At 38.0% G+C, this 15,235-nt stretch overlaps 1 protein-coding gene across 4 annotated transcripts in view; it reads left to right on the forward strand.

The window, feature by feature from the left end:
* The window catches only part of GSTCD (glutathione S-transferase C-terminal domain containing), a 69,616-nt gene that overhangs the window by 540 nt on the left and 53,841 nt on the right, over positions 1 to 15,235 (forward strand). Inside the window, exons 2-5 of one of the 4 annotated variants that reach the window (XM_068681896.1) lie at positions 130 to 264; positions 7,049 to 7,480; positions 9,744 to 10,202; positions 14,582 to 14,836. In XM_068681896.1, the coding sequence (XP_068537997.1) occupies positions 7,070 to 7,480; positions 9,744 to 10,202; positions 14,582 to 14,836 (1,125 nt within the window). In that variant the 5' untranslated portion in view covers positions 130 to 264; positions 7,049 to 7,069. The other 3 variants (XM_068681898.1, XM_068681899.1, XM_068681897.1) reach the window with 3 other exon arrangements.

Consider the following 15,235-nt stretch of genomic DNA (forward strand, 5'->3'; position numbering starts at 1 on the left):
TAATATTTATTACTGTTAAATGCTAAAGGTGATTCTTATGCAAAGGTAGACTATTATTTCTCTTATCTATAAGTGATGTTGCAAAACGCATTATTGCATTCAGCTGATTTCTCCCTTCTCTTTTAACAGTGGCTGCTGTAAATAAGGCCAGTATAGAACAGAAATCCATCTTTTCTCACACAATTTACAGTCCAATCAGAGAAGGAAAAGTGGCAGGAGAAACTATTATCCAGTCAGTGACCAGCGTGATGTCTTGTAGGTTTTGTAAGTACCACATTTTGTTTTATTGTGTGTGTCTGTGGATGCTTCTGTCTTAATAAGCTGCTAGTGGATTCATAAATTAAATGTAATGTACAGGTGCTCGGTGTGTGAAAGTAAGTGGGAACAGGCAGCCAGGTGGGTTAGCAAGTCCTTCAGAGGTAAGGTTGTACCTAAACTGACAAGGAAGATACTCTACAGAGCTAAAATAGTGCAGATAAACATCTCAGAAACAAAATAACATAGGAAACAAGGCTTTTATAAATGTCTGTGCTTAGAGACAAGACGTTAGGAGGAATTCTCTAAAATAAAAGATGTGAGGAGGTGGGATATGGCAGTGTAGGAGTCTACAGTTCTCTGAAGTGACTGTGCAGAAGGCCTTGCATATATTCTCACAAGAAACAATTTAAGGAAACAAAGGTAAAGTCACAGGTAAATCCAGACAGATTTATTTGGGTTTACGTTTTGTGGGAGACTCATCTGGAATAAACTTTAGCCTGATTTTATTCATAAGACTGGACTTCATAACAAAAATCTTTTAAGAAAAATGTTTTCTTAGGGTTGCTTTAGTACAGATTTCCGGCATGATGTTGAGCTACAAGCTGGTTATCCTCCAGGTTTTTTGCTTGTACAATGGAAATACGTGAAAATTCCACCTTACAAGGCTATTGGGAAGAAAGTCTGAGACGTTCAGTTACTGTTGTGATGAAGGGACCTAGAAGTTTTTACAGTAACTAGCTATATAAATACATTGGAATTTATAGGTGCTTATGGTAGGCATCTGCAGTGTCAGAACTGAATGTGAGAATGGACTAGGGCAGGCTTTGATGGTTAGATCCTCAATAGCGGTTGTGAATGTTTCCTGCGGTTCAGCTGCCTGTGTGGCAAAGCTTGTTTCCAGGACAGAATTGTGGTTCCTGGTACTGGCTAATGTGAATGCTGACAGTCTTGATGATTGCCTAAGCATCTCTGTTCTAATATTTTAAAAATACTGCTTTCATCTTAGTAATTCTAGAAAATATTTAATGGAGACAGGGAAAATCTTCCATTTGAACCCCATAATAGAATATATAGGCCCTTCAATGTGCAGGTGGCTTGTCTGTGGTCACTCTGTATATGAGGCTGAAAAAGAAAATTTACTGAATAAATGTTTAAGGTAGTCAGTGAGTGATCTTTTTTGTGATTTTTTTGATGTCTAGAAAATTAAGAGCAAGAGAAACTTCTAAATTAGGCTAAATCTTTTAACTTTCAAGATGAATTAAAAATATTTCTAAGTTACCAAGCTAGATGTGTTATTCAGCAGTTGCAGAGAGCGTGTGACAGTCCAGAAATTATGCTGTCCATCTTCAGCTAAGCGTTTTGTGGAAAATAAGGGAACTTTTAGCACTGCTTTCTGAAGCAGGTAGAAAGAGAACTGTGTAGAGAAGTCGGAAAATGGCAAAAGGTGATTTACAAAAGATTTCCTCACCAATTAGGCCATTTTATTCTTCGTGGTGAAGTAAGAAGTTCCCAAAAGGTTAGCATTTCTTCTGTGTTTACCCTGTGCATGGCGAGCTCTGTGATTGCAAAGAAACTGAATCTAATAGAGACTTAATTTATTCAGAATGCCATTTGGCTGTTCACATAGCTATGAGCAAAATTAACTGTTATTTTTTGGCTACCTGAAATATCTTATGTGCAATAGGCTGAACCTTTGGCTTAAAAAAAACACAAAACAATCTCCATAAGCTTTTGATTGTTCTTAAAGGAAGACTACAAGAAATCCCTTGCTCACTGGGATCTTGTAGGTGTTAAGAATTAACTTAGAAACAACTTCTAACCAATATAGTTGCAAAAAAATAACTTATAAGTAGTTCCTTTTTTTCTGCCCCACCATACCTGTACCTGTTGCAGTAAGAGTGTTTTCATGATGTATCCAATTCTGGCTTACTACGGTCTTTCTCAATGCGTGTTTCCTTTGTAGGGCAACACTTGGAGAATTTGAGATGTAGTGCAGTTGGAGAAAAAGCAGGAAGCTAAACAAGAGTTTAAGGGACAGAAGGGGAGGACATCTATTGTCTTTTATTCTTGATACAGCTCTAGGAAAGTGGATTGAAAAAGACCAGGCTGACGAAATGATTATAAGGCCAGCTGTCAGTTCAAGAGAGAGTAGAATAAGTGACAAATGCCCATGGTATACTCACTACTACACAGGAGAGGGGAAGAAAAGAAAAAACTTAGCATTTCTTTGTGGAGACAGCTGATCTTCTAAGATTGAAACAAATGCAGTAGTTTGACAAAATAATTTGAGTAACTCTCCATGTTTAATAGTACGAATGAAATGTATGTGGCTCATGTCAATGATGAAGCTGGTGAATAGACAGGACCTGACTGGTGATAACAGTGTAAGAACAAAATATTCATTACATCAGTGATGATAACTTTCCAACTATTTCAGGAAACCTAGTGCTGAAATGGAATAGAAAGGAGAAGAGTTGCCAAAGTCAGTGCTTTTTGCTTTTCTCACTGTAGTGACTCTCCTCAGACCTTTTTCAGGTGCAGGCATGGAGAGTTAGAGTCAGACCAACCTCTGTTTCAATCATCACATCCCTATCTTGTTTTGTGGATGCAAATAGAAGCTCTAAGTCCAATACTTCTTTTGTTTTCCTGCTGTGTAGAGCTCATCATTTCATACCTTGAAGGTTAGCTGCAGAAAAAGGAAAGTATTATTGTCCTAAGTGGACCATAATTAGAAACACAATCTGTTCCACTCCACGGAATAGGTCTAATAATTCGGATGTAAACTGACCATCTCAGCAGCAGAACAGGGAGTGTAGTTCTGGGAAACCAATGTCCGTGCTTTAATACTTCCAGTTTGAGAAGAAAAAGGGACTTTGGTATGAAAAGTTGTAGGAGTGTGAAATGTGAGAAGTTGGGGCTATATCTGAAAAAAAAACAGGACTGTAGAGCTTAGGGATATGGTTTAGTGGGGACTGTTAGTGTTAGGTTAGAGGTTGGACTCGATGATCTTGAGGTCTCTTCCAACCTAGAAATTCTGTGATTCTGTGATTGTAAGACTCCTTAGGGCAGGTACTGTGAATACTTGCAGCATCAGGGCCTTTAGCTGAATTACCAACTTGAATGATTAATTGTTGCTGTATTGTTACTGTCATTTTTTGTTGATGTGATTCCTTAAAAGGGAAGCTATAATGTTGACTGTCATTTTCATCTTTGTCTTTTGTCTTACTTCTCCCACATGAGAAGAGTCAAACTAAATGAAACAGTCGAATTAGCTTAAAAACAAATGAACAAACAAAAAAACTTGATATAAGAATCTCTGATTTTTTTTTTATGGCTACTTTTAAAAAAAAAAAGCTAATATATGCTTTTTATGAATAAGTGGTATTTAAAGTGTTTTGCTTTTCTGGATAAATGCAGCTATAGCGCATGCACAAAACCTAGTTAAAGGGGAATCTGTCTTTTGGAAAACTTATTAAAACAACTGCCTGTCCACCTGGAAGCTTTATAGGTAAAAATTCAAAGCAGTGAATGTACTGTTTTGTCTGAGAGGGAAGTCTTGGCCCTTCATTTCCGCCCTCCACAAAATGATTTCTTCTCCGTCAATTCAGCAAACTGTTCTGGTTCTACAGTTTGAGCACAGTGCTGCTAAGTTGATCATGAGCATCATAGTTTCTGTGATCTGTGTTCTTTTTGTCGTCATAAAGGTTCATTTAGGTTCAGAAAAGTAGTTCAGTCTCTGATATAGTTCACTGTGTTGTCACTGAGGAGTAAATTACTGGGGATGTTCATAAAAAAAAGTTGCTTCTGTTGAGTTTTGAAGAAGTTAATAACCACCCTCAAGCTGTCCGGTCCAGAGATATCCTCTTCAAGGTATTCAGAAAAACACACCTTTCCTGAGCATACCTTTGCTTCAGCACAAAATCCAGAATTTTACCTCAAACGGTTAGGGAAGATGACTAAATTCAGATCCTGTGGATTAAGGTAAAATGGCTGCGTGCATATTCCCCTTCTCTGACATTGTCCCAGGGATGTCAAGAGAACGGAATGGGTACCTCTGGATGGTGGCTGTTAATCCTGCTTCAGCAAGATTCACCAGAGTTGGCCTGTCTGGTTTGTGTGGCTTCTCCACTGAATAGTTCTGTACCTGAGGGTAAAAATAGTTGAATTTGACGGGTCAAATTTCAAGTTAAATTTCAAACTTCAAGGAGACAGATGGATTAATAGGATGGTGTCAGCTGTGGCATTTACAGGGTTGAATACGGAGCAGCCCAATACCCAACAAGTCATTATTTCCAATCAGTCGCTGTCTCTCGGACAGACTGACAGCTGCTATCTGTTACTGCTGCTGGGTAGAAGTAATTTTGTTCAAGGGATTGCAGGAGAATTCACTCTGACGGTGTTAACCCATTCATCCACCAGTTTTCAAAGCAGGACATCTTTGTCATTTCAATCAGTAGCCTGATTTAGTAGTACCTCTAGTTTTGCATCTTTCAGGTATTTATTTTTAGTCTAATATTATCCTTTTTAAAGAAAGATGTGGGAAGACTTTCTACGAGGACACATAGGGATAGTAGAAGGGATAATGCTTTAAAAGTGAAAGGGTAGATTTATATTAGATATTAGGAAGGAATTCTTCACTGTGAGGGTGGTGAGGCACTGGCACAGGTTGCCCAGAGAAGCTGTGGTTGCCCCATCCCTGGAGGTGCTCAAGGCCAGGCTGGATGGGGCTTTGGGCAACGTGGTCTCATGGGAGGTGTCCCTGCCCATGGCAGGGGGGTTGGAATGGGAGGGTCTTTAAGGTCCTTTCCAACCCAAACCTTTCTATCATTTTGCGCTTCAGAGCTGCTGCTCTGGAGGTAAATGAGCAAGGGCCTCAGTTTACAAGGTTTACTTAAGAAGTTCTTAGTGCTGGATTTGAAATACCAGTTCTATAAGAACAGAAGGCAATAACAGAATAATGCTTTGGAACTAGAAACATCATCAGAATTTACCCAAATATTCAGCAATTCTATACAGAAAAAAAAAAAGTAAGAGTTTATAGAAGGATCCTGTGCAGTAAAGTGAACCAGAAATAATAAAATAGGAGAGGTGATTTGTAAGGTGAATGTGTATGTTTGAGTGGCTAGAGTGGCCAGGAAAAAAAAGGGGTTTGTGTACTTTGTGAGTTCCCACAGAAAATAAAAATAACCCAAATGCATATCAAGGGTACCATTTAATAATGAAAGAAGTTTTTATAGTCAGGGATATGAGTTTAAATGCTTGTAACTATGGATTTAGCAAGTAAGACTAGCTCTTCTCTAATCTCCTCAACAGTTATTTCACTATACCATTTTCTCCACAGAGTTGGTTACAATATTGAATCCATCTCGATTTATATGCTGGCAAGGTTTAACCAAGTAAACTAGCCTTTAGGAAAGTAGGTATTTAATTATTGTATTATTGTATTCTTCTTGTGGCAGGTGTGTTAATTAAAGACAAGCAACAGGATTTGTATGTTGAGCCACTGTTGTTTTGAGACAAAGTCATGTGGTGGAGCAGATGAAAAATCTTTCTGTGTAACCGTCATTATTATGATTTCCATTTAGAGTCAGGTGGACTTGATTTTATTCTTCAACTGCCTGTCTTTGAACAATTGGTTTGTCCCAGTGACAGTTGATATGAAATAATATATTTGATGCACATCTACGGGAAGAAAAAATCTGATATTCTGAATATTTAAAACAAAAAACTTTTTGCTACATAAATAATGACATCATATTCATGTAACTACACAGAGACCTTATAAATCTATACAGTTATTTGAAAGATTGATTCTGTTCTGATGTCACTTGTGCTTTTTATATATGTATTTATATGTTCATAATTATATATATATATAATATACTGACATTTCTTAGCAACATTCAGCTTTCTTTCTCTTATTAAAAATATAAAAATGAAGCTTTATTCTATATGATTGTTTTAAGAGTGCCACCTAGTGCCTAAAGCTTTTCAATATGATTTGTGGTGTATAAGTCAATGGAGAATTTCGTTAGGTGGTGGTGCAGAAAAATGATTGCATCATTGCTTTCTGTTAAACTGGTATGGGATGGTTTAGTAAGAAAAATGTAACTTTAAACAAAGTACAAGAAAACTGAATTCAAGGTTTTTAATAGCATTAATTTCAGCTATGTTACTATTGTATTTGACTTTTAAAGTAGTCTCGTATTTGAGGTGCTTGGATAGCATTCCTGAATTTTTTTCCTTCCTGCATGTCCTCTTGACCTTCACTTAATATCTCACTAGGCTAGGTTGATTTTTTGATATAGAAAGCAATGTTATTTCCCATGGCCTAGATGGCCTGTGTGTGCACATGCTCTAACAGTTACAGAAAGATGTCTGTGTCTTATAAAACTGACTGGTTTAGGCAGGTGCTCAGGAATATGTTTTTTCAATAATGGATGGTTAATGTTATGGGAGACTGTTCAAAAAAAAAAAAAGGTTTCTTATAAAATATTTATACACTTAAAAAGTTTAAAAGGAGATCATTTTTTTTTTTCTTTTTGTATGTTTTGCTTGGTATCAGAAATCATTTCCCTGTCAGTGATTTGTGTGTGAAGTGACAGCTTGTATGTGAAACCTTTTGCTCTCAAGAAGGTCCTGCAGTCCATTTATTCAGGCAGGATGTCTTTAATGGTATCTTATGTTAAAATCAGTTTTAGCAGATAGTGGAATGACCACTGTTTCAAACCCTCTTTTTTTGTTCTCAATTGTGTATTCTTTTATGACTGTGTTCTGATTTCTGTTTCAGGAACTATAGCTCAGGAGGAAGATGAAAGATAGCATCCCCGAAGAACATTTATATTTGGGTTTGTCTCATGAGTACGAAGATAGCATCTTTCCTCTTCATACATCTATTTCGCTGTTTTTGCTGTCCTACTGTGACTGCAAATTATTCAAAATTTTCTTAGTGCTGACTGGTGAAGATGTGGACAATCAGTTTGTGACAAAAAACCTCCTTGGCGATCTCGAGGTCCATTTAATCTCCAGATGCCAGCTTCCTATGGTTGTGCAGAGCTGCTGTTTACCTGCTGTTGTCGCGAAAGATGGCAAGTTCTGTCGAGCTGGGCTTGCCGTTGTCTTAAGGCATATAATACAGAAAACATATGAGGCTGATCCATCTAAAAAGTATGTTTTGGAACTCCTGGGCTTTAAGAAGACCTGCTTAAAAGCCTGTGCTGAGGTGAGTGCGTCTCATTCTCTTTGTTATATTATTGGGGTTTTGAAAAAGAACGGAATACTCTGATGTAGACTTTTAGTGTTGATGTAAATGAGATTTTTGCTCACAGGAGAAGTGTGTGTTTTGGCATAAGGGTGAAGAATGATTCTTTTTAAAGATGTAGCTATTTAGCAGCACAAAAAGAACCTTAAGATTTAAACGGGGGCAGACCTTTGCTTGAATATGAATATTCTAGTCTGTGAATATTCTATGAATTCCTTCTTTTTGTCAGTGTAGTTTCAATGAGTTACGCAGTATGGCTGTTCCAGTTTGAAGTAAATTTAAAAAATACCTAATTCCACAGAATGCCACGTTCTTTATCTACTCAGGTCAGATTTCTCAATGTGAGGTGTTCTGTGGAGTCATAGGTGTGGCTATTCTTGCAGCAACTACAAGTTCTTGAAGCATGTCATAAGGACCTGATCCTGTGTACTTTGCACATCGTTAATTCTGTTTGAAGAATGTGGAATTTGAGAATTAAGTAAGTGGCAGTTCTGGGTTTATGGAGAGTGCAGGAATCAAATTGTAACTTTGCAAAGTAAATTGTAACTTTACAAAGTAAAACACTTTTGAAAATTTTGCCCTGGATGCCAGCTTTGTCACAGCCCTACAAATACAAATTTATTGACAGTAGTCACTGCTGTATTTATCGCCTTCCTATGCTTGTTTTACATCTTATGAATAATCATCTTTTGACTTCAAGAATCTTGCCAACGTTTAGTGTTTCCTTGAAGAGTAAAGGGAAATTGGATTTAACTGAACTATGCTTGTTTGGGGAAAAATAGGAAAAGCAAAATAAAGATTCTGACTACAAATATTATGTGCTTTTTTAAAGATGGTTATTTAGTTTAACTTATAATACTAATGTACTGTACTGACTGTGTCTGTGAGTTCAGTAGGTACTTGTGTAAAACACGTTATGATGTAAGATTGTGCAGCTGATTCCATGTGACTGGCTAAAATTACCATGAATGAAGATGATAAACTAGTACTTGTGAATTATCCAGTCTGGAAGGGACCTACACCTCAAACCAGGATCAATGCCAGATTCAGAGCAGGTTGCTCAGGGCTTTGTTCAGTGAGTCTCAAAAACCTCCAAGGATGGAGGCTGCACAGCCTTTCCTAGCAACCAGGTCTAATGCTCAGGATGGTGAAAAATACTTTCCTTGTGCCAATCTGGAACCTTCTTTGCTTCAGTCTGTGACATTTGTCTCTCATTCTCCTGCGGTGCAGTGCACAGAAAGCCTGTTTCTGTCTTCTCTGTAGAAGCCTGGTAGTGGGTTCCTAGCCTCAGCATAGGCCCCTAAAGAGCTCCACATGTTCCTGACCTTCAGGTAGAGTGTGAACCCTTAGCCCCTACTCCTTGAGCTGACATTTCAGCCTATTTATCACCTTGCGGTCTGCTCATCTCTCTAGACTTGCCTTGCTCACTCCCCTCGGGGGGCTGAGCCCCACTATTTCACAGTCACTGAGGTCCATGATTGCATCTGATCGCTGCGCCTCCAACCCAGTTCATCCCTGTTGGTGAGGAGCAGATCTGGAGGAGTGTATCCCTGTGTTAGCCCATTGGGTACTGGCATTTAGAAGTTGTCCTTGGCATCTTCCAGAAACCTCTGGTTCTGATCTCTTCCTGGGACTGCTAGAAAACTTGGGTTCCATGTTCCAGATTGCTGCTAAGTGGGTAAACTGAATAAGAAAAATTTTATGGTTCTAAAACCTTTAAGTACAGATACTAAGACATAAAACAGGACAACGATAATGTGAAAAAAATGGGGTATTGTTTGGTTAGACTAAAGTTTCTTGATGTTGCATGCTAAAAAAAAAAGGGTGCTAATAAAGAATTTCTGTAAAATAGATGTGTTCAAAATCTGTTTTGTGTCATCTTCTGGTTCTATCACCAGCAGCTAGAGATGACCTCTATAAATTGCTCAGATCTTTCCTTCTCATGAGTTACACAGCCACCCTAATCCTATGCCAATAATAAGGAATAAAAATCTGCTATACTGGATAACTGTTCATCCAGTTTTATATATAAAAATCAGCTACCTAACTTGCTATTGCAAGAGTAACACAGAGTATCCTAGCTTCTAAGATGATCAAAGGATTTATTTAAAGCTGGAGTTACCACATTTGGCTGGAGTTTTTCTGTTTCAAATGGGCAAAAATGTACCTTGGATTTTGTTTTCTCCACTTGTAGAGACATTAATTACGTAAATTTATCTGACAGGTTAGCCAGTGGACCAGACTTTGTGAGATCAGCATACCTCTGGCTGTTGAAGGATTTTTGACGGCATCTCCCGAGCACTGTCAGGCTGTCCCTGCTGACATTTTACAGCTTGAAAGAAAACTTGGAGAACCTGTCCGAGTGCACAACGATGACAAAATACGAAGGCAAAAACTTCAACAACAGAAGGCAGGTGCCAAGGCTGCGGTGCCTGGACTCAGTAAAGAAGTGACAGAGGAAGGAAAAACAGCAGAGGTAGACGATCATCCGCTTCCAAGTCTGGAACTGAGTGTAGCTTTCTCCAAGCTGCATGTCCAGGAAACATCAAATGCGCTCCGAGAGGCCCCTGTCATCAGGAGAACAAAAACCTCTGACCTTCCGCCTTTGGACCACATTTTTGCAGAGGGGCTTTATTTTACCTTGGCAGATATAGTGCTTCTGCCGTGCATCCATCAGTTCTTGGTAAGACACCTGTTTCTGCAAACATGAAGTAGTGTATATGTATTTTTGTAAGAATTGTAAGGGAGGCAGTGAATAGGAGGAGATTCAGAGACCGTGGTGGCTTTTTGGAGTTGTAAATCCTTGACTTCCTTACATATATAGGAGCTGAGGAGACACTCAGGTATTGGCCAGGGTAGACTTCCAAAAACTCATTTTATGTGATTGGTGTATAATTTCTTGAGTCTCTCTTGAGAGGGTTTTTGTCTGCCCATATTTCCTTTTAAAATACGGGATGCAATGATTTCTGATTTACTAATTTTCTACATAGTATGCTGACATTCTTAATCTCTGGTGTTGTTTTCTTCTAGTTCCTAGAAATTACTCTTTCATTTGGGACGAAACATTCCTATGGAGACAGCACTGCTTTAGTCTGTCTCAAATGAATCCCTTTTTTATCAGGCCCTCCCATAAAACAAGCCAGCTTCTTTGCGCATCTGTAGATAAAAATGAGTGTGTAGGACATTATAATACCTTCATATCAGCAAACCTTTTATTCTTCTGTGCAGTTCTGTGGGGTCTTTATTTATTTATTTTTATTTTTATAAAGCTTGGTCTGTGTTCTTCTCCAAGTAAGGTCTGATCACTGTGACACTGCTCAGAAGGGAAATGTGTCTAGGGGTCCATCTTCTTTGAGATGTGCCTCAGCACCTCAAACCTCAGTAATTTTTGTCATTTGTGTACTTTTGACATTTGTCATTCATGGTATTGTCACTGCTAAACTGGTCTCTGCAGTTTGTGGAAGGTCCTTTGTTTACTGCAGTGAAAGGAGAAATTCCTTGGAAAACATGTTGCATAGCCCAGTAAAGCAGAGAGATTTGATTATCTTCCCCCTACCTCCTTCTGCCCCAGCTTTTTCTCACCTCTGGAAAGAAGCTTAGTGCTGCAAGTGACTAGAGCTCAGCTTCGGAGTCAATTTTACAGTGCTGGAAGACTGCGTAAGGGTCTTGCTCAGCACAATCTGTGCACTTGGGTTTATGAGGATGTAAACACAGAAAAGAATTAAGGAAATAACAACTGTATTTCATATGACAATAAAAGGATGCAATGAAGTTGCCTACGACCACTGTTCCTGCAGGTACTGTACAAGACTGATAGCAAAACACGGTGTCTGTTGCCAAGAAGAGCTCTGAATGAATTTAGTATTTGCATTTTGATACAAGTTGTTTTGCCAAATTTGCCTTACGGTGTTAAAAAACAAATGGAATTCCTGGAGAAGATGCTGTCGGTCTCTCTGAAGTAAAAGAAAAAAAAGTCTCTAAAATCAAGACAATCACTAACAAACATTATTATGTGTTAAATGTCCCCTGTAACTTCTTTCACCAAGGTCATTATCCTCAGTGGATTTCTGTATGATGGTTCTAATGTGGGAGTCCAGAAGTAGATCAACGTGTCCGCCTGTGGATTAAGATGTTTAATTATTTAACAGAAATGATTATTAATTCATCTCTGCTTTGTGTATGTGTTTTGCAAATCACATAATTAAGGATTAACAGCAGCTTCTGTATGGATGGTGCTAACCAAAACCATTAAGACAAAATGCTCCTCTACCTATTTTAAATGCTGTAAAGTATTTCAGATGTTTTTGTTTTTTGCAAGGCCTTTTCTAACTAAGAAGAGTTTAATTTTTTTATAGTAATGTTTGATTTATTGGTGCAGTGTATGAGAAGAATCCTGGATTGGGTGCTTGTTTGCAGCATCCAGCTGAACTCTTTCTGCAGATACACGAGCAGCTGAGAACGCCAGGCTTTTGTTGCTGTTCTCCTGTTATCCTTGAGCCTGGGTAGTCTGCAGCTTGTGAGCTGTATGAAACTTGCTGTAACAAGCGAGCCTGGGAAATTTCTAAAGCTCATTGAAGATGTTTTCATGTCACAAATACTGAGTGAGCCAGTGCTGAGCGGTGCCCTTCTGGGTCTACTGTTTGGGAGTAGAGGGGGCCTTGTAGGTGAGGTGACAGGAGTCAGCCTTTTCTGGGTAGTCAGCTTCCCAGTGAGGTGGTTGATTCCCCAAGGCTGTCAGTGCTCAAGAGGCATTTGGGCGATGCCCTCATTAATATGCTTTGGATTTTTGGTTAGCCCCGAAATGGTCAGGGAGCTGGACCAATGATCTTTGAAGGTCCCTTCCACTGAACTGTTCTGTTCCTGGATTGTCTTTAAAAAATCGTTATAGTTGCACTTCCACTTTGCTGTAAGAGTTTAAATAATGAAGTCTTCAATGGGTGTATTGAAAGTATCATGCAATAAATGTGAGGAAACCCATTGCTGATTGTAATTAGAATTACCAAAAGTAAGATAATGAAGCTGAAGAGTTGTTTTTCATTACCTCATTCCATTTCTGTTATCTTCCTGAGGTTAGCCTTGTTATGCTTCCTATTAGTTGTAACTGTTTAAAATTAATAGGAGAATAACAAAAGCTCGGCTCTCCATCTGGGAGAAACCACCATTCACTTTTTAAAATACAATGTAGAGCACTTGTTATCGAGTGTAACAGTGCCTCTTGGAATTGCTTTCCGAAAGACTTCCTCCTTAACTGAATTAATATATTTCTGCCTCTGTTACTACTGCGATGTTGCATTAGATATTAAAATTACAGTTCATCCTCCTTTTGTTCCTTTAGCTATTACTAATTACTGATGATTACCCTAAGAACATTATAAACACAGCATGCAAGAAAGCTGCTTAAAATTTTGTGTCATGTCAAGTGTTCTTTACCAATTTCTATTTCCACGCTGTGCAGAGAGATGTGTGGAAGAATACCATTTTTGCTTGGCCTTTTCAGACTTTTCATGTGAGCATGGTTTGCAGTTTTCTTTTTGAAGTATGTGCAACATTACAGGATAGTTGAGGTCAGAAGGGACTTCTGAAGGTCATCTTGTCCAGCCCCCTGTGCAGAGCAGGGCCACCTAGAGTTGCCCAGGACCACGTTTAGTCAGGTTATGAGTACCTCCAAGGACGGAGATAACCTGAAAAAAGCTTACCTACATTTCAGCTTTCATTTCCATACAGTCATTTCATACTCCTAAAGTTTTACAGAATGAATTTCACTGCACAAGGTAACTTTTTCCTTATTTTTGAACTAAAGGAGTGTTGTTTTGATCTGTTGATTAAAATACTCTTAATGTCCAGCAGTAACTTCAGTTTTAGTCAATCCATGTGTGGGTTGTGGGTTCTCTGATCCAGCAAAGGTCTAAACAAATAACATTTCTCAATTGTTTTTTCTTAGTTTAGTCATGTATACAGGTAGGTGTGTGGAATTTTTTATTACAGCTAAGGGAAGGTGTGGACCAGAGGAATCCCAAACATTCATCTCTTTGTCCCTTTCATTTCAAAGCTACTGTTACCTTTTCAAAGTTTCTTTCCTCTTCCTTTTCACTCTTCGAAATGAACAAACTGATACTTCAGCACTACCGACAAAGAACTGTCATGGCAAATTCACAGCTGTGAGGCAGCTCTGAGATGTCTCCAGGGTGATTACAAAATGAAATTATTTTAGAATAATTAAATAGTGATATTAAGTACATTTTATTAAAGATCTATTTCTATATATATAGGATATCATCATTTTGCTGTCTTGGAATATAAATTTTTGTTTGCTGTGTAAATACTGGAGTGTAGGAAGTTGTTGACTTAGCACATGAACTTGGGAAAGCCAGCTCCTGGCAGTAGGTGCATGGAGAGTATTTCTAGGTTTGCTGTATATTTCACAGGTACGGAAGAGAATTACGGGAAGTTTAAAAAGTTGAAGAGGATGATCTTCAATGTTCTGAAACATTTGGAAATGTGAACAGAAATTACTTTAGTTCACTGAATGCATCCTTTTTAAGATTAGATGGTCATCATTTAAAATTGTGATTTGAGTATCTTTTTTTTTTTGTAATATGTGTATCACATTCAGACTTATTTTACACTTTAGGATACACTTAAGATTTCAATTTCTGTTGAAGGCCACTTTGCTTTAAGTTCAGCATTCATTGCAAATTACCGGATTTTGTGATAACCAACAAAAATGAATCATTCCCTTGTTAGGAAATATCAGATAATCAATAATATTATTATAAATGCTGTTTTCCTGTTACTGACTTAAATTGTGATTAAAATTGGCCACGTAAGCACTTTCCTTCTACAAAGCACATGAGAATTATAGACATTTAAACGGCCAACTGGCATCTCCAGTGACAGGCCAGAGTTCTTAACTAGCTAAGCTTTTTCATTAGCAGCACGCTATGAGTAACCATGTTGAGTTTTAGCATGGAACTAAGCTCACTTCCATACTTCATGCCTCCTGTTTGTGGCTTATAGGAAAAGTTGTACAATAGTAAGTTACCTTTCCATTTATTTTTCTAGGTTCACAGCAAAAAACAAGGAAAAAATCTGGGAAACTTGCCTCTGATATCCAGTTGGTATCGAAGAGTTCAAGAAGTACCTGGAATAAAGAAAGCTGCTGACAAATGCAGTATGCAGCTTCTCCAGCTTCCAGAGTTGATGCCTGCTCCAGAGGAACAGCTACAAGACTTCTCTTCAGTTCCTGATGAATTAGAAGAGGAGCATGAAGACAATCATTTTATAGGTGGTCCAAGGCCAACTATGACTAAGTTAATGGTAATTTAAGGCTTTTTAATTAGTTAATTTCATGGTAATATTCAGCTTCATTCAAAGTAGATGGTTGCAGAGGCTGTCTTTGACAGCCTTGAACAGTTTAATGAATTTTGTCTGATATGCGTTGACTTGGAAGGGATTTTACTTTTTGTGTTCAGTTAACAATATTTGATTGTTCAGGAATCAAGCAAATATAGGGTGCTGGAAAGCTCTGTTAGTAATTCTCAGGAATCAAAGTAAGCTTTTGTTTAAATTGTGATATTATCTTCCTCTTTTAAAGGTATGTATAAAAAAAGATGACAAAAGATGTTGCTTTTATGTTTGGTTTAAGTATTCTATCATTTCTGCCTTTTTTTTTTTTCTTTGCTATTTCCTTTGAGCTTTGAACATCTGAGATCCATA

This window comes from Anas acuta, chromosome 4 (assembly GCF_963932015.1).
Source record: "Anas acuta chromosome 4, bAnaAcu1.1, whole genome shotgun sequence".
Classification (NCBI taxonomy): Eukaryota; Metazoa; Chordata; class Aves; order Anseriformes; family Anatidae; genus Anas; species Anas acuta.